This window comes from Electrona antarctica, assembly GCF_951216825.1.
Source record: "Electrona antarctica genome assembly, chromosome: 11".
Classification (NCBI taxonomy): domain Eukaryota; kingdom Metazoa; phylum Chordata; class Actinopteri; order Myctophiformes; family Myctophidae; genus Electrona; species Electrona antarctica.
Genome location: NC_136792.1, coordinates 40,983,237 through 41,009,397, shown reverse-complemented (window position 1 = coordinate 41,009,397; position 26,161 = coordinate 40,983,237). Strand labels below are relative to the sequence as shown.

The window sequence follows — 26,161 nt, the reverse complement described above, 5'->3', positions numbered from 1 at the left end:
AATTTGATATATTATTTATTTTTTCCAAAAGACATTATATTGTGATGTACAATCCGAAAGGATTAAGTAACTCTTATTGCAATTCTGTTTGCGTAACACATTTATGAATAAGGAATTGTTCACCAGCTGACAGCCAATAGGTCATTTTGCCTGACATGGGGCATAGGAAACATTATGCCCCCAGAAGAACAGCAGACGGCTGTTTAAGAGGTGAGATATTCCAAACCTGCTGGAAAATGTGCTTTCCTTTTTCCAATTCCTAGGAAAGAATCTTGCCATTTACAAGATGAATGTGCTAACCTCAGTTAACTCATTCTGGGAGGGAACCCCTTTTGGTGTTAGCATTATGTTATGCTTTAGCTATTGAAAAATAGCAGATCTACAAGCTCATAGCGCGCCACCGAGTGGCGCGCTACGAGCTTGTAGATCTTCTATTTTTGAAAAATCGAAGAACGACTGACATAGAAACATAGCTTTTTCAGAAAACTGTCAGGATGTAGAAGACATTTTTAGAATCTGATCTCAGGTCAGAATGGGTTAAGTTGACAGTTGAGTTTGGAAAGTACTTACAGGACCTCATGCTCTGCATGTTCTGCCACAGGGAGATCAGAGGCATTGGAACTACTGATGACTCAAATAAACCAACACTCAGAGGCATTGGAACTACTGATGACTCAAATAAACCAACACTCAGAGGCATTGGAACTACTGATGACTCAAATAAACCAACACTCAAGAGTCATTAAATAATCAATTCGTATCCACGTAAACAGTTCCTACTGTATATCGATCGTCTCTCTTGGGTGGAAACCTCACATGTCCAAAACCGTTACTTTTCAGGATACAAATTCAAAAGTACCAAAAGTACAGCAGATCTACAAGCTCGAAACGGGTCGCAAAGTGGATCTGCTTCTTTTGTGTGACACAAGAGTATGATCAAGTAGCCTGTTAATTTACGGGAAAAATAATAATAATATGGAGATAAGATGTTTCTGCCCGACAGCAACGATATAGCCATTTGGTGTACATTCCGTCAACAGCAATCTCATTGTGATCGACTTTCACACCATGTACTCGTTTGTTTACAGGTATTGTTATGAACAGCAAGTGCTTGGTTGAGAGAATGTGATATTTGAGCCATGGCCACGCCGATCTTGTTTTAATGAATAAAACATAATTCTTAACCAAACTGTATGGTATAGTATGTTAATACTGTAATACAATTTAAGTAGCAAAGCACACCTGCAGTCCTGCAGTGTTTAGAGATTGAGAGTGTTTCCCCATCATAATTTACATTCCCAAGCAAAACCAGTTCAAGATCCAGCGTACTTCCAAACTACTACAATTGAACGCACATTAGTCTCAGACTGCATGGAGGTTTAAGTCCAGTGGTGTGACTCAAACGCATCCGTGGTCACAACGCCAGCCCAGGCTGCTACTAGTTATCTTCTTGTGGCCCTAGACTAGACCCCAGGGAGGCCTATGCCTGATCTACAAGCTCACAACACATTGCAAGTTTGCAAATCGACTATTGTTTGGTGTGCGGCACCCATGTGCAAACATGTATAAATCAGACATAAGCATTATGTCAGACATTACACTGAGGGCTCGGTTATTAAGAGTAAGGAAACAACCACTAGAATCGTCACTCCTTTCATCCCCTGTATTTACAACAAAAGCCACGTCTGAAAAAGCTCCATGTCCGGTTCCAGCGTGTCCAGTTCTGGGCTCCACAAGGGCCGAGAGGGGACTGGGCAGTTCAGTTCGGCCCCTACACTACCACCTGCTGCGTGGCCTCACCACCGCTCTCGCCGGCCTGCCGCCTCTGGGCGTAGGCGTTGTAGATGTCCAGGAACATGTCCCGGCACGCGATCCGAGCCCCGAGCTTGGAGCATATGAGGAAGGAGCCGGCCATCTTGCGGTGCAGGGAGTAGGTCTCCTCGGGCGGAGGCGTGAGGCGGTGGCGCAGCATGACGGGGATGAGGCTCTGGATGCGCTGCGTGGTGCTCTGCGTGCTGAAGTCGAAGGGCTCGTCCGAGGCGAAGGCCTCGCCCAGGATCATCACCGCCTCCACGTGGGCGTCCATGAAGGCCTGACAGAGGGGCGGGTAAATGGTGCATTTATATAGCGCTTTCATCCAAAGCCCTTTACATAGATTGTGCATTGCATTCACCCATTCACACACACACCGACGGCGGAGGAAACCATGCAAGGCACCAACGTGCATGCACATCGGGATCAATTAAGGGTTCAGCGTCTTGCTCAAGGACACTTCGACACCAACTCTGGGGGAGCCCGGGATCGAACTGGGAACCTCACGGTTTGCAACATGTCACAGTGCAGTGGGGTGTGAGCTTGTAGATCTGCTATTTTCACACCTGAGCGCAACCAAACTCTTCTCCACTAGTCCCTCCATAACATTTTAGTCTAGTTTTTAATTATTATTTTGACGTCATAATTTTAGTCGTCATAGCTAATTTTGTATTTAGTTAGTATTCCGTTTGTATTTATTTAGTTTTCGTCAGAGAAGAAAGTTGGTTTCTTCTCTGTGGATTTCTTTTAGTGGATGAAATCAACATTGGTTCAGAACTCATTTTTGATAACTTTACAGCATTAATGTCTCTGGTAGACGGTACAAAGTACCAAAAGCTAACCGTAACATTTTTAAAAACTCCTTCATATCAAATGCCATTAAGGCACTAAATGATACCATGTCTCGCTAGATTTGTTTGTTTTTCCAATGTATTTGCCACTGTTGTCCTGCACTTTCTTTTGCCATGAGAAAATAATTGTGTTAAGTGTTGTTGCTGTTGTTGTAACTGTTTGTTTTTTACTGTTGAGACCGAAGACAAACTTCCACACGTGGACAATAAATGAAACTAACTAACTAATATCGTCGCTGTCAGGCAGAAACCTTTTATCTCCATATTTGAACTTTTAGTGTTTGAATGTGAATCCTGAAAAGTCACCGTTTGTGGACATATGAGGTTTCCACCTGAAGGAGACAATAGACAGACAATGGACTGAGCCAGTTTGAGGTGGATCTGGTTATACTAAAGTAAGACCACTGTATTTTAATGTCAAAAACAAATACACTAAAATGCCACTACATGAAAAATGGCTGACTTCCTGTAGTGTTATGGTCATCGCTCTGTGAGTACTATGAAATGAGGGGCACCTTCTTTTGCTTTTGTACATCACAGGGGGGTCCATAGTCTTGGCTGGCAATCGAATTGCGTCATAAGTGCTCTAAACAAGACTTGGCTGCCATATGTCAAACGTATTGGAGGGGCTAGTGCCCCTCAAAACACGTCTTGACATGATACATGTGCCTACAGAATTATACACACTAGCCCTTACCCGTTGTGAGATATTGCCCCCCCCCCCCCCCCATTGTGGCCGCCGGGGGTACTCTGCCCTGGGTGCGTTTTTAATTCACTAATAAATTCATTATTAAACATTGTGTAAAATCAAAAAAAGGGCTTCGTTAAGACCTCCATATTATTATGGTCAATGCCTGTGTGAAAAGTGATTGGCGCGGGTGGTGAGGAGATACGGCGGTGTTTCTGACACACATTCATTCATTCAGACAGACAGACATTGACTGAATTATGACTGAATTATAGTATGATGATGATGATGATGTAGTACAGTAGGTCGAACTGCAAGGTGGGGCTTCAACTTTGAAAATATGCATCTACACGTTTCGAGCTTGCAGATCTGCTACTTTTGATGCTTTTGTGTGACGCCGTAGTATGATCAAGTAGGGCGCTAATTTACAAAATAACACAAAAAGGTTAGAATATGGAGATAAGAGTTTTCTGACAGACAGCAACACAATCATAATTTGATAGATTAAGGGACAACACAGTACCACTAGCAACCAAGACAGAAATGAGAGCAGAGCAAGACGCAAGAGATGTAGAGGAAACAGCTCGATGCGTTATGAGGTGAGAGAGAGGGAGGAGGGAGGGAGGGAGAGGAACAGATCAAAGATGGATGGAGGGAGTCTGGTGGAGGACAAACTGTATGAAAAATGAATGAGCCGTGCAGCAGAGTTGGTGGAGACTAAAATACTCTTACCTTGGCCTCGAAACCTGTCAGGAACTTGAGGTCCTTGGATTTGGAGAGAACCGTGGCTCGATCGCCCACAGAGGCCGCGTGAACCACCTGAGAAAACGCACACACGCACACACACACACACACACACACACCTCGATTATATGATCGATTCTGCCTCTAAGATACAACAGTCTGATCAATCCGTCTATTTTAAAGATGGGAGTGTACTTTCTCTGTTTTGTAAATCGCTATGGAGTTAACATTATAGACCCCAGATGTGGTTATAATATTCAAATATGTCTTCCCTGTGTATTTTTGGTTTCTTCCTGAAAGCTGAAAGCCTTCGAGTCAAAAGGCCCAATCGAAATGCACCACTTTAGACATCATAAAATCCTCCCCTCGCCTAACCCCTCCCCATTATCATACAACAGCTGTGGGCGAGGTGTGACCACATAAAAACATAATTTTAACACTTTCTGTACACTCTTTTGAAAAATAAAAATAATGATAATCTTCCTAGTAGTATAATCATAGTACATGATGATCATGTTTCGATGGTAGGGTACAACAATACAATTATAACTTATACAATTGAATTGGGGTGGTTGTATTACGTCTCTCTGCTCTTCTATTAAGACATTTTAGATCGTGTCAAAGGTCATGTCTGACCTAGACACGGGATTTGTACCTGATGGTCAAGATTCAATTTATCTCCTGAGCAAGCAGGCTATTAGCTCAATGAAAAAACAAAAAAAGTTCAAATCTGAGGTAGAAGAGTAAAGTTACATAGTGCAGCTTTAACAATTAGGATTCTAAATGTATTCCATATCACCGTAATATGATATTGATCATGCATACAGTACCTGTATGTATGTATCTGTGAAGGATGCATCGTAACCCCTGCAAGCTCCGAAGTCCAACAGAATCACCTAGTGACAAAACCAGTTCAAAACAACACAACAATGTCATTTGATAAATGGTAAATGGTAAATGGTGCATTTATATAGCGCCTTTATCCAAGGCGCTTTACATAGATTGTGCATTACATTCACCCATTCATACACCGATTGCGGCGGAAGCCATGCAAGGTACCAACCAGCACATCGGGAGCAATTTGGGGTTCAGTGTCTTGCCCAAGGACACTTCGACATGTAGACAGGAGGAGCCGGGATTCGAACCGCCGACCCATGGATCATTGGACGACCTGCTCTACCTCCTGAGCCACAGTCGCCCATGTGGTGAAAAGTACAAGATCGCTTTATTTGTCGTTTGTTTTCCATCAGAAAGCAGATTCAGAAAAAATAAATAAAGATCGTTTCTCCTAAAATTCTTAAAATGTAAAAATAGTGGAAGAAAATAAAATGTAGGCAATTAGCAGACGCTCGTAATGCAGAGCAACTTACAGCAAGCAAGAGCAACACAAGATATTTCAAATGCATATCTCTGCTGTCGGGATGAAACCACTGACTCCAAAATGTTCATTTTTCAGGAAATGAAGAAAAACATATATTTTGAAAACAAAGCAATACTGCCTCATCAAAGTTTGTGTGTTGTGACTTTACATATTGTCAATTACTTGCATGAGAGGGAGGGAGGTGGTGGAGCTAGCTGCTTTAGCAGACAGTTTGAGGACCCAAAGGAGTTAAAAGGTTTTGTCCGAAGGGCTTTTTACTACTTTTCATTGTTTCATGGAACTGTTAAAATAATTTTAAAATGTTAAAAAAATAGGAAAATAAATCACCATTTGTGAGTTTGTAGACAGGCTGATTCCACTATTTGTCATATGATGAAGTATATCCCAAAATCAGGAAAGCATACGCGTCATTGACTATTCAAAAACAGCAGATATACAAGTTCGCAGTTCTAGGAGCTTGGTTGTTAACTTTAATTAAAAAAATCAATAACAACACAAAAAAGGCAAAAGATTTTGAATTCCACATTTTTGTAGAAAAGAAAAGGCATGATTTGAGTGTTGATGGATTCTCTTGGTATGAGGATTGATTGATTCTGCTGGATTTGTTGTTTCTTTAGTATGAATTATATAGGCTCAGGTGTTGTTCCATCTTCCTTACCTTGTTAGTGTCTGTGTTGTAGAAGAAGTTGGCCCAGTTGGGATCGGTCTGCATGAACCTGAATTCAAACAGCTCTCTGAGACACAGCTGGAGGATTTTAAAACAAATCTGCAGGGAGAGGAGCAGTCGGAACATTATTGACTGAAAAATAAACATCCTGCCATAAGAAAGAACAAGGCTCTGTCAGTCCATCAGTCCATCATCATCCAGGGTTCTCCTCAGTGGTTTGAGGAGTCCATCTGAACTTTAGTTTGCACATGAGCATTGACCATTGCAGAAACCTCTTATCTCGGTTTTCTAACTTTTTGTTTCTTCGTAAATGAACGCCCTATTTGACCATACTAACTACAGCATCACACAAAAGTAGCAGATCTGAAACTTTTTCTAGTTTTGGACATATGAGGTTTCCAAACAGACAGAGACGAAATGCATTAACACTACTTTTGCCAGGGAATCTTTCAGAATAAAGGCACTAGAGTGCCAAGCAGATGGGCAGATTTTACCCTGAAAAGTCCCGCCTTCAATTTCCCCCCAAAACCGGGAGGTATAATGTTAACCCACAGAGCCTAGTCCTTCCATGCACCAGAAGCGTACCTCCCAGCCCTGGCAGAGTTGTTCTGGAGTAGTTCCAACAGATTGTGTGGCCCTGGTTTTGCCCTAGTGGGACTGATTGAGGGTAGCTACTGGGACGTAAGTCGGGACTTAATCACCCCGGCTTGGTCGCCTGAGTGAGGGGTATGATGTTCGAGAGACCCGAAACCCCGATGACCTTGGGATACATCACTGAGGATACGTCCCAGGTGCATCCATGCAATGTTTTTTGTTATAGTTCCATTACTACCTCGTGCTAATAAGTCTGATCTCTCTTTAGAAGCGTTAATATTCCAAACGAGATGCTTGGTTAAATCTGAAATTAGGACAGAACATCGGCGTTCCATGGACAGCACCTTAGATTAAGAGATAATAGGCCCGTAAACAAGGAAGTGAATGGCTGCACGCAAGCGCAATACATGTCCGGGATCTCTGAGCCACGGCTGTCAAATAATGGATTACAGTGATCCCGTTTTATATCTATAAAAGGACCTAATGACACAGGCTATGGGATCTGTCGCAGTCCCATAGCCGAGAGCCCAGCTGGACTTTGTGTAGACATGCAGGTTTGAAGTAGTTTTTAAACACTGAAAATGAATTTGAACATTGAGGTTGGAACAATACAAAACTGCATTCTATTTAAACTATCATCTATGAAGCCCCTAATTACTCCAATTAGGGGCTAATTACTCACTGCTGATCCACAGCCAGTGTCCTGGCCCACTTGGAATATCTCAAAAGCTGGGTTAGGGTCAGGATCACTCATCTGACCACTTAACACGGAAGTGGTCAGAAGGGTGGGCTGCATGCATTTTCAGAGAATGTTTATATGGCGTACTGTGGACTGGTGGTATACTTTAAGTTCCCATTAAAGCGGTATCACAATGAACACATTTACTTTCTTTGTCAGGCATGCCCAAATATGGAGTCTATGCCGATGTCAGAACATCACTGTGATGTCAGAACAGGCCAGCTCCATATATGGAGATCTAGGAGTGTTCAGGTATGATCAATTATTGTCCGGATCCCGGGCAGAGGTTTTGTGCTGGGTCTGGACAACCGGCTATCCTCCGGGCTCGACACCGGGCACTGCACTCCCTGTGGGGGTGTGGAACGCGTGTCAAATTTGAAGTCGGTTGGGCGAACGGTTCTCGATTATGTGGATTACAGATGTACATACACACGTACGTACTACGTACGCAGAGAGGTGGTGCATTAATAGATAGATGTTATATTATCAATAAAATCGTAGTGTTTTGGCAATCATTTGGGGGCCTACCTACAAATTGTCTAACAGCCAACAGGTTGGGAATCGTTGCTGTAGTACATTCATGCACCCTAGCCGAGTGGGGCGGGGAGCCCCAGGAGACCTTGAGCCGGTTCCCCAGGCTAAATGAGTTAACCCATTTTGGGGCAGGACCCCCTTTTGGTGTTAGCATTATGTTATAATATAGCTATTGAAAAATAGCAGATCTACAAGCTCATAGCGCGCCACCGAGTGGCGCGCTGCGAGCTTGTATGTCTGCTATTTTTGAAAAATCAAAGAACGACTGACATAGAAACATAGCTTTTTCAGAAAACTGTCAGGATGTAGAAGACATTTTTAGAATCTGATCAAGGTCAAAATGGGTTAAGGCCCCACCTGGTTCCTAGTCTCCTGGTCCAGGTCTACGCAGCGGTCCAGAGGGACCCCCTGGACCAGCCCCATGGTCAGGACCCTGCGGCCTGAAAGGTCATCGACCACCTCCGGGACCTCAAAGTACTCTTCCCCCTCCAGCAAAGACCTGAATGTCACAGACGACAAACAACACACACACAAGGACACGTAGGTATTTTTCATCCCATTCGTCAAATTATGGCAGTGTTCATACTTATGTTCTCCATCAGGCCTAAAATAATACAACGTTTTTTTTTCTTCAGTGGAGTGGAGTTGTAAGCAAATTTAAGACTGCAGGTTTTGAACAATTGCACTGAATTGTGGTGTAGTTTGTTAAGTTCAACCTATGAACCTAAGAAAGGTTATTATGTAACTTATGTAAATTATTTTTTCCCGAAAATGACCACCTAGCCAGATATTATCCCGCTTATTACATGGCTAACTAACATAAATTAATACATTGACCCAAAACACAACAAAAAAAGTATTCCAAGTTCGCGCTGGCTGCTTCTGCACCTGCAGGGCTGCAGCACTGTCGGAAAACAAGGAAGTGAGTTGATCAAAAAGAATCAATTTTCGGGTCCTGCTTAGTCTATTTCTCGCTCAAATGTTTTCAAAAACATTTTTAAGAGCAATGTTTAGCTGTAAATGACATTGTGTGTCACTAGTGTGTGTGTGTTTACATGGCTGTCATGTTGGAAACAGCAGTAAATCAAGCGGGGCGCAGCCGCGCAGCTGGTGCTCAGAGGGTTTGATTAGGCAGCGGTCTGTTATACAGCGGAGCGGTCATTATCGACACATAATTCACAGCTGAATTAAGCGATTGACCAATCAGAATCAAGCATTCAACCAAGCCATGTAATAATCATTGATAAAAAGTTACATAGTGTAGCTTTAACTTACAGTGCGTTTTAACAGGGGGAGAACAACGGCATCTCTGGGCGATACAGATCTTCTAGTGGGCGTATAGGTGGTGTGGAGGGTAAACAAAGCATCTTCTAGTGGGCGTATAGGTGGTGTGGAGGGTAAACAAAGCATCTTCTAGTGGGCGTATAGGTGGTGTGGAGGGTAAACAAAGCATCTTCTAGTGGGCGTATAGGTGGTGTGGAGGGTAAACAAAGCATCTTCTAGTGGGCGTATAGGTGGTGTGGAGGGTAAACAAAGCATCTTCTAGTGGGCGTATAGGTGGTGTGGAGGGTAAACAAAGCATCTTCTAGTGGGCGTATAGGTGGTGTGGAGGGTAAACAAAGCATCTTCTAGTGGGCGTATAGGTGGTATGGAGGGTAAACAAAGCATCTTCTAGTGGGCGTATAGGTGGTGTGGAGGGTAAACAAAGCATCTTCTAGTGGGCGTATAGGTGGTGTGGAGGGTAAACAAAGCATCTTCTAGTGGGCGTATAGGTGGTATGGAGGGTAAACAAAGCAACACATCCATTTGATTGGCTATCGCTGGACGATGTCGTCCAAAGATGAAATATTTTCATGTTTTCGGGCGACGTTCCTCCGCCCACTTTTCGAATATCGCCTGCTATCGCCAGTAGTTGCCGGGTCCCATAGACAAAATAATGCACTTCCGGAAAATAATGTAAAAAAATGTATCCCCAAAAAAGTCACACTAGTCTTTGTCCAATCGCATACTCCTGTCCTGTGCAGTGTGAAATGGTGTATGACAGTCAAAAGAAGATGATCCAAACCTGAACTTCTTGGCACTCTCCAGCTCTCTCTTGTAGTCACACTCCCACGCCAGCTCCTTCTGAAGAACCTGCAGACTGCTGTCCGCAAAGAGACCTGCAACACACACACACACACACACACACACACACACACACACACACACACACACACACACACACACACACACACACACACACACACACACACACACACACACACACACACACACACACACACACACACACACACACACACACACACACACACACACACACACACACACACACACACACACACACACACACACACACACAGCTTATTATTAAGATGACTGCAATCTGATGCCTGCCGTCAACTCAACCCTAAAGAGCCACAGAAATCATCCAGGCATCCTGTCACACAGCATGTCATTACCGTTTACCTCCTCAAGCCACTTATGGCAACATCAGCATGTCCAATTATTATGAGCGTACTGTAGGTAATAAAGCTTGCATCAAAACCGATAAAGAGCTTCACTCAAGAAACCAATTTCAGTAAGTGGAACGCATTGTAATTACTGTAAGTGAATGCGATCCAGGACAACACAAGATGATTCCTCGACTGGTTCAGTTGCCACCGTTAAGTTATGAGGGGTCCGCAACGTCAGGGCACGATGACTCACGTTTTGTAGGTGAATGTGAAAAGTGAAATGAAATGTTAATGTTAATTTCTTATTTGTGGCATCATGCGCAATGCGTGACAGATTCGAGTCTTTGAGTAATACTTCCAGTAAAACTACGTTCCTGAAGGAGGCTGGGACATGACTTACTGCCGTGCCAGGGCACCATGCCAAGAAAGCCAGTTATGCCACCTCCGGGTTCAAAGCAGTCCACCGTCGGCAATTATTTTTAACCCGTTAAATGCCATTTTAGATTTTTGCGATATAAAGAAAACTCTTAGGATTTAGAACAGTGGTTTAGCCCATTCAGACCTGAGCCCCATTCTAAACGCCTTCTAATTTTCTGAAAAAAAACATATTTATTCAAAAATGACCTAATTAGTTATGTATAAGGGTTCCCGGTCTAAATTAGTTAGAACAGTAGTTCTAAAAATATCAGATATATAAGCTCACAGCGCGTCACTTTGTGCCACACTGAGCTTGTCTGCTATTTTTGAACATTTTTGAATAATTACTTTTTTTAAAACATAAATCTTCTCATCTGGGGGGGTCCCTGGCTCAAAATATTTTCAGATGGGGGGGGGATACGAAAAAGTTAGAGTGCCAGGCAGTGACTTATGCAACCTCTGTGTTCAAAGCAGTCCACATAGACATTATTATTTTAATGGTGACTTGAGGGAGATTGTGATGCAAACATGGTGCAAAAGTACTGTAGAAGAGACTCACCCTCTGGCAACACCACACTCAACTTCAGCACTGACATCAGGTTGTCGATGTCACTGTGGATGCTCTCTGCCACTCCTGGGTACTGGAGAACGCAATGACAACATGTACAAGGCCAGTCAATCTAAGGTTTGACCCAAAATAAATTGCAATAGCAATCGTTCAAGGTTTTTTTATGATCTTTAAGGTCATCTAAATAACATAAATTGTGGAATGGGTTAAGAATCATGAAAACCCCCTAGTTAATTTGACACGTCACACATGCTACTTAAAGCACAATTACATTTTTGCTTTATAGGTTGTTAATGGTACCCCAACCACTGAACCAATGAACGGATTTGAACCCTGACATTTTTTACGATTGAGCTAATAGAGCCTGCCTGCTCCATGACCATCAGGTAAACATTCGTGTCAGATCCTGTGTCTAGGTGAGACATCTAAATGTCTCGATAGAAGAGCAGGGAGACACAATTCGTACAAGTTATATTGCATAACACATTCTAAATTAATTAATAAAAACAAAAGTTACATAGTGCCGCTTTAGGCCCTATACACTTCAATGTATGACAACCACTTGCGATGATGCGAGATAAATACTGTGGAAAAATATATTGTGCAAAAAATAAAGATTTAATGTATTTTTCGAAAAAAGGGATGCTAGGGTTAATGTTGTTAAAATTAATCTATTGCCAAGTAGGGCTGTCAACTACTATTATATTTTGCATAGAAAATGATGCACATAATTAATGTATGGTATGTAAACTAAAAGTCATAACTGGCATCAGTACCGTTATACCCACAAGAGGGCGCTTGCTGCAGATTGTCACAAACAATCTTACAAAAGGTACTGTGTGAACCAATAAATATTTCATGTCTTAGTGTTTAACCCATTTTGGGCGGGGACCCCTTTTGGTGTTTTAACTAAGTATTATGTTTATGTTATACTTTAGCTATTGAAAAATAGCAGATCTACAAGCTCATCTACGAGCTTGTAGGTCTGCTATTTTTGAAAAATCGTAAAAATGCGGCACAAATCTTTGAATATATATTCTTTCAGAGCGAACGTTTTTCTTATTTCGACGTCAGGCCTAAATAATGGGTTAAGCGACTTTGGACAGGTGGAAAACTATAGCTGAACTATTGCAGAGTGATGGCTCTCCTTGAATGTTGTCAGACATGAAATATGATATTCATGTAACCTAGTGGTACATTAATCCTGCTAGTGTTTCAGTAGTGCAATAACCAGCTTGTAGTTAACAGAGTGATCAAGCATGGACTGCTCAGTAGAGTATCAAAGACTGTAAACATAAAAAAAAAGGAAATCACACCCGTGTGAACTTAACGTCGAAATAAAAAAACGTTCGTTCTGAAAGAATATATATTCGCTATGAGCTTGTAGATCTGCTATTTTTCAATAGTTAAAGTATAACATAATGCTTAGTTAAAACACCAAAAGGGGTTCCGGCCCAAAATGGGTTAAGTAAGGGGTGCCCTTATCATCATACATCATCTCATTCCGGCATCTCATCTCAGAATTTGCGTCCTCACTCCTCACCTTCGTCTTCCATGTTTGTGTTTACACAAACACTCAAAGCTGACCATTCATTGTCAATGGCATTCAATGTTTGTGTTAAGACAATGTTTGTGTTTACACAAACCCTCAAAGCTGGACATAGGAGGGGCTAGCGCCCACCAAAAGCTTGAGCGATAGCCACAGCTACTCATCGAATATATCTTTGCTGTCACACAGAAATCTCTTATCTCCATATTATCTCTTCTCCCATACACAAAAAGTATCAAAAGTAGCAGATCTGCAAGCTGCTACTTTTGCCATTTTTGAATTTGAATTAACAGTTTTGGACATGCATATAATGCATCCAATTGACTGTACAGCCCTAGTACTAAGAGAATATATATATATATATATATATATATATATATATATATAGATAATACAGAGAGTAAAATAAACAAAAAGTCTATAGAGCAGCTTGAGATGGTTTGTGTGTGTGTGTGTGTGTGTGTGTGTGTGTGTGTGTGTGTGCATGCAGTGTATACCATTGGTTCTCAAACTTTTTCATGTCAAGGACCCCCAAATTGACACTTATCATCCCGCGGACCCCCAATTGAAGATTTTTACAGCTCAAGCAGTGACTCTCAACCATTTTATTTTCAAGGACCCCCAGTTTGACTTGCATTAGGCTACGGACCCCCATTTAAATGGCATTTCTATTTCTGGAACCCCAATTTATAGTGGAAAATCAACGTTAATGTAACTCTGAGTTACAGTCCCAGAAGGGTCCATTTGGTTCCTAACTATCATTTAGCTGGGGACCCCCTGGAACTCCCTCAAAGACCCCCGGGACCCACTTTGAGAACCACTGGTATACAGTGTGTGTGTAGTGCATACAAACGGTCTTACCTGGATCTTCATGGCGATCTCTCTGCCATCTTTTAAAACACCATGATGCACCTGGCCTATAGAAGCTGCGGCGAATGGCTTGTCTTCGAAGGACGATAGTTTCTCTCTCCAGCCTGCACCCAACTCCTCCTCTAGAACCTTCTGCACACACAACATTTGTCCCGATAAATCTGTTGTTCTATGGTGTGTTAAAATGTCTTACACAAAATATACATACTGTATCTATGAACTAAAAGGAGTTGACTCAGTACACACGCACACACACGCAAGCATTCAACGGCTAAGATAGGCTGTACTAATCATTTTAAAACATCTGTCGGCAGTGTCGGGGGAGACAGATGTCCTGCTTAGGAGACCATTTGCAGGATTTGTGTATCATTTTGCCTCTATTGGCTCCAACCGAGGTGGACTATCTTTGCATATTAAAAGTCTTTGACTCACGCTCATCTGCCAGACAGGCATGAAGTCAGCACTCTGCCTCACTCTCTCAAAGATCTTCTGGAGCTGGGGGTTGATGAAGCTGTTGTCTGGGGAGGAGAGAGGACAGAGCACACAGTCGTATTGGATACACATGGATTAAAGCTAAAATAGAATCTCACAACAGAAACATTTTGTAAGGCCATGTCCTAATCTGTGATTTGTGAAACGGCATGAAAGGAGCCCCATCAGCCTCACACTAGGACTGTGTTTCATGAATAAGGAAATATGTAAAATTATGTTTTAGCCAGCCAGCCAGTTAAGGAAATTGTAGATTAAGACTTTAACATGTTTTAATGAAATATATGAGAGATCATTAGGGTTTTATGGAAGATTGAACATGTCTGCGACTATGCCTTGTAACCTTGTAAAGTAGATAGCCTATATTCATGGCGACTGAGAACTACTCCATTTAAACATGAGGAGAAAAAAAAAAAAAAAGCTTTTGTAGGGGTGAACTCAAGGGTGATAAGTCTTTCACAACGAAACTCCCAAGGTGAGGTGACACTCTCTCTCTCTCTCTCCCCAAAACCTTATTCTATTTGTGGCGATTGCATGTTGCAAAATGACACCTCGAGAAAGGCACGTGTCAAAATACGTTGATTCATTGTTTTAATATTGCAGTCAGCTTGGGAACATATACTAAAGCAAGAGAGGCGTAGTGAGACACGACACATAGCGGAGTGTCTCCGACTCTTTCAGCCATTATAAAATACCCGGTAAGCTGGGACCTCAAGTGGCTTATTGCTTTTCTAAAACGGTTACAAACATAAAGCAATATTAACCTCAAAACAATTCCTAATTCACAAAAGTAGCTACACTTTGCGCCCACCAGAGCGAGGCACACTTCCTTGTTTTAACTCAGACAGGGGAATAGGAAGCTTGATGTTTTTATGAGGCCGCCCGGAGCCACTCATTCATAGTCATATGAGCGCGAGCGGTGCTTAAACGCCCGCACGGCCAGTGTTTGTAAGGCAATCAAGTGCTCCCCTTCCCCAGTTCAGCTACAGAGCTGTGGGATCAATGTAACGCAGCTGGGAATGATATAAAGTGATTGAAGGTGTGGATTATCGTGAGATTTAACATGGCAACCAGCCAATTGGTTGCCATGTTGCCAATTTTAGAACATATGTTATAGAATATATCACAAAGCATTTTGTGGACACAGAAAATGTCCATGTTTGGTTACATTCCATATCCCTGTGCCAATGTCACTCAAACGACATCCTCTATAGCTGCTGTAATATACTGTACTATAATTTAGGTTTTTAATGATTCTGGTTGCTTAATTCTTTCTGTGCTGCTAGCTGGTAGCATAAATGTAGTTAACCTATGCCATCACCTGCGTTCACTTTAAGAGAATTAGTTTCCGCTGTAGCCCCCTGCACACACTCACTGTAACCATTGGATATCATTAGCATTAGCGCACACCGTTTACCTGTCGCCAGAAACCTTTACATGTCGGGAGCGATGCGAGACAAAGTCACAAATGACATCCGAACTTTGGATGGATGACGATCACAAAGGACAATGCTCGTAGATTCCGAGTTATGGAGCTTTGAAAATCCTGCTTTGAACCGAGGTTAATGGAGAGGAGTTGTAACGTCCCATAGCTGGTGGTGACGGAGGCGTTGCATAGCAACCGGACCATTGTTAAATGCTGCTCTGGGGCTACGAATATATACGTACCTAGCAGATAACGTTCCATAGCTGGGGGGTACGAATATATTCGTACTTCTCAAAAAAGGATTTACCAAATTCCCTCTTATCGGTCTGATTCCTTTACGGTTCCCTTTAATGATTCCTATATAGGAGGTTCCAAATGGACCCGAACAGGTCTGTAACTCTGAGAGTGTAGAAATGAAACCAATTCTGTAAAGTTACACTCTCAAGAGTTAAAGTGCTCCATGAAATTAAAACATTTGAGTACCACTGGTATTGTAATTGTGTAGCAGACGTGAAGTCCACATACCAGCTTTAACAGTGTGATTATAAAACCGGTTCCTCCAGTATCCAGATCCCAACACTCTAACTCTAATCCAATGAGATCAGAGTCACAATATGAACCGTGAGATGTACCTTGTATGCTGAGCATCTGGCCGATCTTGAGCGCAGCCCCTCTCACTTTACACAGCGTGTTGACGATCCTCTCTGCGTTGGCTTCCGACATAAGAGGAGAGTCCAGCAGAGCATCTGGGAGGGATGGATGGATGACACACACACACAAGACAAGTATAGTGAACTACAGTGGTACCTCAAACAATTTATATCAAGGAGCCCCAAATGAACAGCCCTCGGACCTGGCATATGAAAAGATATGCCAGGGACCACCATATATCATTATGATACCATTTGGATCTTCAGGACACCCCAATCCATTTGGTCCATTTGTACGCTCTCTGAGTTAGACACGTAAGGGTCCATTTGGTTCCTATTACTATCATTTGCCTGGACCCTCTGGAACACTCAAAGACCCCTGGTGGTCCCCGGTCCACACCTTGAGAACCACTGAACTATAATACAAAGTGTAAAGTTGATTGTGCTCGACTGCCATTTAGACCTGAGACCGATTCTAAAAACGCCTTCTAGATCCTAACCTACGTAAGTTCTCTGAAAAACGTCTTTTTTAAATGAATGCTAATAAATGTTTATATACTGTAGCAACAGCTAACTAATGTGACACAGATGCCTTCCCGGATTGAAAGTTTTAAGGTCCAACATATAAAGTTAAACTAAAAATGCGGTCATGGGCCAGATTTCGATACTGGAAGAAAAGTCAGTGAAAAGTGAAGGTCGGTATCCTGACAGCAGTGGCAAGACTGTGACAGTGGTACATGATTTAACAGCAATTTAAAGCCGTTGATAACACTGCCTGACAGATTTGTTAACAAGGTGATTTAACAGCAGCCTGCTGCTTGGCAGGTTCTAATAAATATCTAGACAACATCTCCTGGGTCTACTAAAATGTCCATCTGTCTGCTACATCCTGCCAACTCTGGACTGCACTCAACCATTCTGGTGTCGTAAGGGGTTGACGGTATAAAAGACAGCGAGCAGGATAGCTTTGCATAGCCAGACAACTATTCCACAATCTCTGAATGCTATATATAGTCTGGAACTACACCTCCCAAAACCCGAGTAATGAAGCTGGCATTGCCGTTCACGAAAATATATTTGAAAATATCTTTACATTTCATCTTTTTATATCCATTTTTTTATATTAGGATGAATTTGCGTGACTGTAAAGACGAAGCAGAGGTGGGGAGGAGGCTTCACTTCCGCTTTATCGATTGCTCATGATCAGAGCTTCCATACGTGAGACTATGAGCAGCAGGACAGAGAACCTGAGGATAAGACTACGAGACAAGAGTGACTGAAGGCTTTACCTCCTTGACGTTTGCCACCGAAAGACTGTTTCGCCACCTCTGCAATGGCACCGATACCCAGTCCTACTGCCAGTCCTGTCGAGAGAGAGAGAGCAATCAGATGAAGTTGTGTAAAGGTGACTCCACACCAAACAGTCTTGTTCAGACTAGTCAAAGGCTACTGAAAACTGTCAGATTGCAATAGACTAGCATTTAATCAGCACAAATCAGTCGGCCAAAGAAACATTTTTCCCCATGCAAATTAGCCTGCAGTGTTGTAACGTCCCATAGCTGGTGGAGGCGTTGCATAGCAACCGGATCAATGTTCAAAGCTGCATTGGGGCTCAACCACTACAGTATATACACAGAGTATACGAGGGGGTACGAACATGTTCGTACCTGCCGATAACGTCCCATAGTTGGGGGGTACGGATATATTCGTACATCGCAGAGAAAGAATTAAAAAAACATCTTACCACCAAAGTTAGCCAGCCTGCTCATTCTAGTGGCAGGAACCTTCTGCTCTCTGGCACGCTCACTCAGCTGGGGGAATAAAGATGATGATTTATTAATGTCACACGCCAGACATTCAAATCTATGCTGAGGAAACGGTCTGCATTATTAATAGTTTAACAACTTAAACCCTATACTACGCTCTGGCGATAGCTCACAACGTAATAATAAGTCTTTGTCCCCTCAGGGATAGATTCATCTTCACAGTGTTCCAACAGAAAACACATAACCCATATAGTACATAAATGGTAAATGGTGCATTTACATAGCGCCTTTATCCAAGGCGCTTTACATAGATTGTGCATTACATTCATTCACCCATTCACACACACACATTCATACACCGATGGCAGCGGAAACCATGCAAGGCACCAACTAGCACATCGGGAGCAATTAGGGGTTCAGAGTCTTGCGCAAGGACACTTCGACAGTAACTCTGGGGGAGCCCGGGTTCGAACTGGCAACCTTGCGGTTCCCATCCAGGCACTCTACCCCTGAGCCACCGCCGCCGCCGCACATAACATAACACTAAGACAATACATGAATGCCCCAATATACACCGAACCATCATATCAGCGAGGCAGTTTGTTTAGTGAAGCAATGGCTAAAAGGGACAAAACCACTAAAGTGTACTTTTTGCCATTTCAAAGTTCTGCATCTTCGTCCAGGTGGCATGAGTCTGAAGTGACGGTGTGATGGATTTATTAACACGTCACAACTTGACGTGTTGTGATCTCCCCAAATAGGAATGCTAGGGTTCAAGTGGTTAAAACAGTGTTTCTTAACCAGGGCAGTGACGGCATTAGATGTTCTGATAGGGCTGGATGCGGACAAACAGAAAGCTTAACATAGGAACAAGTTACAATGCACTATTTCATATTTTGAACCCTGGTATGCTCCATTTCAGCTGTGTAAAAGACATTTGCCATGTGGTTTCAAGGTTATAGCCATGCAATAACCTTGACCACACACACACACACACACACACACAGTTGCATTTTCTGCCCCCTCCGCATGGACTGGAACGAGCCACAAAGTATCTTGGTGCATTTGGTAAATGGTGCATTTTTTTATATAGCGCCTTTATCCAAGGCACTTTACATAGATTGTGCATTACATTCACCCATACATTCATACACCGATTGCGGCGGAAGCCATGCAAGGTACCAACCAGCACATCGGGAGAAATTTGGGGTTCAGTGTCTTGCCCAAGGACACTTCGACATGTAGACAGGAGGAGCCAGGATTCGAACCACCTCCTGAGCCACAGTTGCCGTCGTCTTGAAACTAGAGCAGTTGATCCCATCCAACGCTTTGACATCCAGAATTAAAGAGGCAGGTTTTATGAGCTATAGATGTTTTTAGTAGCCGTGTTGTTTTTTTAAAATGCCACACATTAATGCAGGCAGGGGAAATGGCCTGACCCAGGCCTGGTACACAGACATTTTTTTTTCAATGTATTTTTATTGAGGCTCTGAAATTGCACAACTGTTCAATCGCAATTCAATGTACAGTATAGAGAACCACACAACATAGGAAAACAACAACTTTACCACAATATGGACATTACAATGCAGACAAAAAAACAAAAGACAAAAACAAAAGACAAAACGAGTACTTGACATGATTGTACATTACAGGTCACCAGAGACATTCTTTTGATTACATGGGGCAGATCGTCGCAGTCGGGCAGAAATCTCTTATCCCCATATTCTAACGTTTTCTCGTAACTTAATTGATTAATTGAATACCTACTAGGAGGACCACAATGGAAACAAGCCCGTAGGGCATTTTGAGTACAATCACTGTAAAATCGTACCACTGTACTGTTTACAAACTGTTAATAAAGTATCCAATCAATCAATGCCCTACTTGATCATACTGCAGGATCACACAAACGTATCCGATCCACAAGCTCGAAACGCAGTGATGCGAGCTTGTCGACTTGCTACTTTTTTTTTAAGTGAGGTTTCCACCCGAGAGAGACGAACCATATTCATCAGAACAATTTCGCATTAAGATGATGCAGTCATGACTCCTGATGCAACCAAACCTTTTGCCTGACAGGTCTGACCAGTGCCTTCTTTGCCTCTCTGGCCTTCTGGATGTCCTCTGGTGTGAGTCTGGCGGCCACCACTGCGTCGTGGACAAGCCTGACCTGGTAGTGGTGGATCCTCCTAGCGGGGATGTGGAGGAAGCGGGCAGTCTGCCCTGGCCAGCCAGCCCCGCCGGGAGCCGCTGTCCCTGGGGTCGGAGGAGGCACCCCTGTGGTTGGAAGCAGAGAGGGTTGGAGGCAGGGATAGTTACCACATTGGCCGAAAATACGCATGGATTAAAGCAAAATCTCACGACTGAAAGAATGTCCTGTAATGCGATTTGTGAAACAGTCTGAAAGGAGCCCCCCAGACTAGCGCTGCTCCCTAAACAATTAACACAATATGTAAAATGATGATGTTTTAGTATTATTGTTCCTGCTGTTCTACATACAGCCAACCAGGTGAAGAAATTAAGGCTTTAACCTCTTGCTTTTATGAAATAGATGATGCCATACTACATATTGCAAATTTGACCACTTCAAATGCTCCAATCTTTTAAACAAAATACTGAAAATAGCCCATCTACAAGCTCTCAATGCATCTGCAACATATTGAGAGCTTGTAGATTGGCTATTGTTACTGTGCAACATGAAAAACTGTGCAAAATGAATCAAAATCTGTCAGCCTAAGAACTTTAATCTAAAAAACAGTGAGAGCAACAATTAAATCAACTAAACAAGACTATATGGTTCTTTGTATGCAGTGCTGAAAAATATAAAGGCTATTCCATAACACACTGGAGGGGGGGGGGGGGGGGGGGGGAAATCACACCTACTGTAGAGAAAAGTCATAATCTCTTCACTTTATTGTATAATAATGTCTCAATTTCGAGCTTGTGGATCTGTTACTTTTGTTGCTTTTGTGTGAGGCTGTAGTATGGTCAAGTTGGGCGTTAATTTATGAAAAGAAAACCCTAAAAGTTAAAATATGAAGATAAGGTTTCTTCCCGACAATACAAAGGACATGTCAACATGGCAGACTTAAAGACGGGGTGCAATGGCTTTTTTATTTTGAAATTTCAGACTAAAACGGAAGGCTGTGTGCTTCTGAACCAATCGAGAGTGTTGCATCCCTTCAGTCTATAGGAAAATAAGTCTGGGAAGCTGGAGTTGTGCGTTTACAAAACATTACAGGTCAGATACAGAGCATGCAGCTACTAGTTAGTTGCTGTGAGAGTGAGGTCTAGCCAACACCAACTCGGGATTCCTGGATCGCTGCCCTCCACAATTTTCTATCCAACATCAGGTTCTTGAGCTCTTCTGTGTTTTCAGCCAAGCTGTCGTGCTGCAGCACGTCTACATAGGTGGTACGCTTCTTTCCCCTCCTGGCTTTGCCCTGGGTTGGCTCCCATAGGGTCAATGTACTTGCCTCAAGTTCTGGGTGCCTGACGCAGTGGCCTGCCAGCCTCATCCTTCCCTCTCTCTGCAGCTACTATGTGGCTTATTTCTAACCTATAATGTTCTCAGATATATATTTTAGCATGCCGATTCATTTTAAAATGATTAATACACTGTCTGGAATCTGGATGTCATCTTGAATGAGATTAAAAACAGAGTAGTTCTGTATCAATATCAGCTGTGTTTGGAGGAATGCAGCAATGGGAATCAAAAAGGTGGATGAAATCAAAGATTCATTTTTATTCATCTCGAGTTGACACGTTATCACGTAGCACGTTTTGGTTGGAAGTCATTCAAATTAGATTTTTTTATTTATATATAAAAATACACACAAAAGTAAATGTTCCCATTGTTTTGGCATCCATTGTTAGGTATGCCCAATTGCCCATATGATGACCATGGATCTGGTCTAAAAGTGTGAAATAAAAAGGTATTTTTCATTTCACTACTTTAACAATACCTGCTGGCATCTCTTCTGTGGCCCCGGCACCAGCCTGGGTTTGCTCGGCTGCATCCGGAGGAAACTCGGTGCCTACGGACCATTTGGATGCTTCTTCAGGGTCCACCACCTCCCAGCCCTCGTCAGTAGCAAACACATCCTCGTCCTTTATAGACTGCTGCTGCTGCAAGAGGAGCACGGTTGGACACGCCACTTAGCCAAAACAATGTGTACTGTGTATTATTTACTGGACAGATATGAGGAAGTGTAAACAGAGAAAGTCACTGACAATGCTCTAGACAGAGTGAAACATCTTTTGTTTTGACAATGTAAAGGTGTGTGAATTCATTACTGTGGAATGTTAAGAATAGCATGATGTTGTTTAGAGACATATGCTAGCTTTGGTGTTTACATGCTATCCTAGTTTCTTTGAAGCACTACATTGTTGTTGTCGTACTCTATATTTTTTGTTGACAAGGGTGCAAAATTACTACCAAATCTGATTTCCCACTCTGGATGAGGGTGCCTTTATTGGGCCTATATTGTAAATTGACATACAGATGATGTGGCCACTATAGGGCCAAGACTGATGAACATTAGACTGATGAACATTAGGAAATTACAAAGGTTGGGGGAGCCATGCCTCAACAATTAAGAGAACAACTACCTATTATACGTGCATCCTCTGTGTCACATACCACTGTATGTGTCCTCTGTCTCATATAGCAACGTTTTTTATTTTTTCTAGTAAGAATTTAAAGTTTTCAGAAAAGGTTAGGTTTTAGGAGGCGTTTTTAGAATCGACCTCAGGTCTAAATGGGTGAAATCAGCTGCTCTTCATGTGTTGTATCGCTGCAAATCCCTCATTTGGATGAACTTCATCACATTTAACTAATAGCAGATCTACAATCTCACAGCGCTGAGAGCTTGTACAGTACACCAGATAGATAGATAGATATTCATTTATTTTATATATTTTTGGCATATCTTTTCGAATGGGGGTCCACGGGATAATAAGTATCAATTTTGGGGGTCCTTGACATGTATCGGTTCTCACCGTAGCACTTCCTCCCATGACGGTGCCCATGAGCCCCTCCACCATCTCCTGGGCAGCCTTGACCCCGGCCCCCACCGTGGAGTTGCAGGCAATCAGTCGGAGCTGCTCCCCCTGGAGGCAAACCAGCGAGGAGCCCACCTTGCCGGCCCCTCGCAGCACCTGCATCAGCTCATTCAGAGACACTACAGAAAGAGACACACACACACACACACACACACACACACACACACACACACACACACAGCAGACCAGACAGATGAATGCCTCAAGATTACAATATGGGACAAATCTCCAATTACCCCCTATAAAATACTACTCAATGGGAGCTGGTTGTCCGAGTCTAGAACCCGTCACAGTGGTGTCCGGTAAGAACTTAACCGAGATGTCTAGATCCCTATTTTTCCATTTGTGAGGGACGCTAGCCCCTCCTATATCCAGCTTTTGGTGTGTGTACACTGTACACAAACTTTGTCCTACACAAACATTAAATTCCCATTGACAATGAATGGACAATTTTACGTCGTAGTGTCTGAGCAAATAGACAGTGTCTATTTTACGTCATGATGATGTATGATGATAAGAGCGCCCCTCACTTCACACGGGTGTGACTTTTTTACATTAAACATTTGAACCCTAGCATTCATATTATGGGGCTGTTTAGCCCAAAACAGCCGATCTACAAGCTCACAACAAGTGACGTCAGGTTTGGTGTACAGGGTGAAATTGTTAAATCTGAAAACACACATTTAACATGAATCCAATATGTAGTGGGGGGGTCTCGCCCTCCACTTCATCTCTCTCATTTAAGGGGTCCTTGGCCTGAAAAACGTTGAAGACCAGACACAGACAAATCCAGAGCAGACACACCCCCATAGGCCATACAATAGACAGAAGATGTAAATAAGGACACATTTTCCACATAATGGAAGTGATTATTTGATGGTATCCATCTGTGGATGAAATAAAGGTTCTTCATTCTATACACTGCTGGGTTTAACCTTGGATGTGACATGGCTGTGTCCATGCATCATTACATACAGTAACACACGTGTCGGTGTCATGTTACACCTTGGTACATAATAACCTATAGATAGATTACCTGGTCACAGATTGGCTAATTTCTAACAACCTAATCATTATCACTTTAACCACATTTTATACTACTATGGCTAATTAATTGGCTCGAAAATAGCAGATCTGAAAGCCCATATACAGCGCGTCAGTCTGTGCCGCGCTATCTGCTATTATGTGCAAATCTTTGAATTATAATTGAAATATATTTGTAATCGAACATCTTTGTACACGTTGTGTAACTGGTAATCGAACATTTCTTTGTACACTGGCAACTGGTGGCTAACGACAGAAGCTAATGCAACACTCCACAGAATCTACATAGTAGAGTGCACACACGCACAGCATGCTATGTTGACATGTTGTGACATGTTGACATGTCGCCACGAACCCGTGCACGTACAAAACAATAACATTGGACGTTCAGTTAGTTGTGAATCAAACTACTCACTTAAATTATTGTAAAACGATGTCCATTCACTGTGATGTAATGTGACAGCGGTGACCTGACCTCCTCTACTCAACAACCAGAAGAAAAACAACACGCAAAACAACCAGGAAGTAAAGCACTTTGACAGACATGACGTCCAATCACATTCTCGCATTATTTGACCACGGGGGCGGGGATAGTTTTGGCCCGAGCAATGAGCGCTCAGAGAGGACACGTGCGCTGGCTCGCGCTTCCTGTGATAGGTTCTGCGGCCCGATTGAGGGCGTGTACTTCTGTGGATGTTTGTCCAATCAGTGCCCATAAAGGGCGGGGAAAAGGTGGGAACGGCGTCCAATCGGATTTTCTGAGAGGGGGAGGGGGGAGGGGGGGTTAGTTGGAGGTTGTCCTCTTGTCCTCTTCAATGGAGAGTTTAATAAAACCATATAGGCCATGGCTGAGGGAAGTAGGGGTGCTGGGGGGGCTGTAGCACCCCCTCCCCCCAGGCACAGCCCCCCCTCGAACAGGAGGGGAAGAAGAAAAAAAATAATACAATATGCTGTATCACAGTATTGGCACCTTATCCTGGTTAATTGCCTGTGTCAGTTCGTTCATATAACTTGCGTGTGGAGAGGGAAAGTAAAGGCCACGTTTGCGCGTGAAAATGCGCGAAAATGCGCGTGCATGATGCGCGTGCACGCGCATTTTTGCGGCGCGCGTCGCGCGCGCGCACCCCCTACTAGACGCTCAGCCCCTGCGAGTGTAAAGTACTTCCCGCGGGCCTACTGTAGCTACTACTGTCCACACTTATCATGTTTATGTTTATTGATTGATTGACTGAATACCTTATTAGCAGAAATGTGTTTATTTTATTTCGTTTTTTTATATATTTTTATTCGTCCATAATGAATATTCAATTCATGCATGTACACCTGCATAAGAATACATTCATTATACATCAATATTTTCTTAAAATGTATACAATTCCCATGCTTAAAAAAATATTTGTTATGAGCTTGCACATCTGCTATTTAGAAAAAAAAATTAAATGACATGCTCCAAATAGTGACTCCAGGTTTTGATTGATTTAATACCGTATTGGACAGAAATGCAAACAGCAACGGAGTAGTCAAACACTTGGTCTACTCTAAAAGGATAACAGATCTTAACCTAACTTGTTTCCATTTGGGTCCTATGAATTCAATTCATAAAACATAACAACCAGATACAATATCATCACAAATATAAAAAATGTTAGGAGTAATAGGGAAGTGAGAAGTGAATATTTACCTCCCCCTTCAGCCTCTTGTCAGGTGGATTTTCAGGTCTGTTTTAAAGGAAGCCACTAAGCCAGTGATCCGCATTTTTGTTGGAGGTGGAAAGTTTAAATTGTAACTTTGGACTTTTACACTAGACTTCACTGAACTAGAATGTCTGTCAAACAGAAGAAATCTGCAACAA

General features: G+C 42.6%; 1 protein-coding gene across 4 annotated transcripts; it reads right to left on the bottom strand.

The window, feature by feature from the left end:
- Positions 1 to 24,870, bottom strand: coq8b (coenzyme Q8B). 4 transcript variants are annotated; one of them, XR_013791065.1, is made up of 17 exons: positions 24,725 to 24,870; positions 23,203 to 23,384; positions 22,167 to 22,329; positions 20,267 to 20,478; positions 18,177 to 18,243; positions 17,722 to 17,796; positions 16,415 to 16,528; positions 14,300 to 14,385; positions 13,859 to 13,999; positions 11,440 to 11,521; positions 10,076 to 10,169; positions 8,368 to 8,509; positions 6,135 to 6,242; positions 4,926 to 4,991; positions 4,084 to 4,170; positions 707 to 2,092; positions 1 to 621 (listed from the first exon to the last, which is right to left on the bottom strand). XR_013791065.1 is itself a non-coding variant. In XM_079513383.1 (16 exons), coding segments are annotated over exons 1-16 (1,941 nt in total). In that variant the 5' UTR covers positions 24,726 to 24,870; the 3' UTR covers positions 1 to 1,771. The 4 variants fall into 4 exon arrangements, 3 of the variants coding, with proteins under 3 accessions (XP_079369509.1, XP_079369510.1, XP_079369511.1); XM_079513383.1 differs by having other exon boundaries at positions 1 to 2,092; XM_079513384.1 differs by having other exon boundaries at positions 1 to 2,092; positions 22,167 to 22,323.
- Positions 24,871 to 26,161: the final 1,291 nt, after the last annotated feature.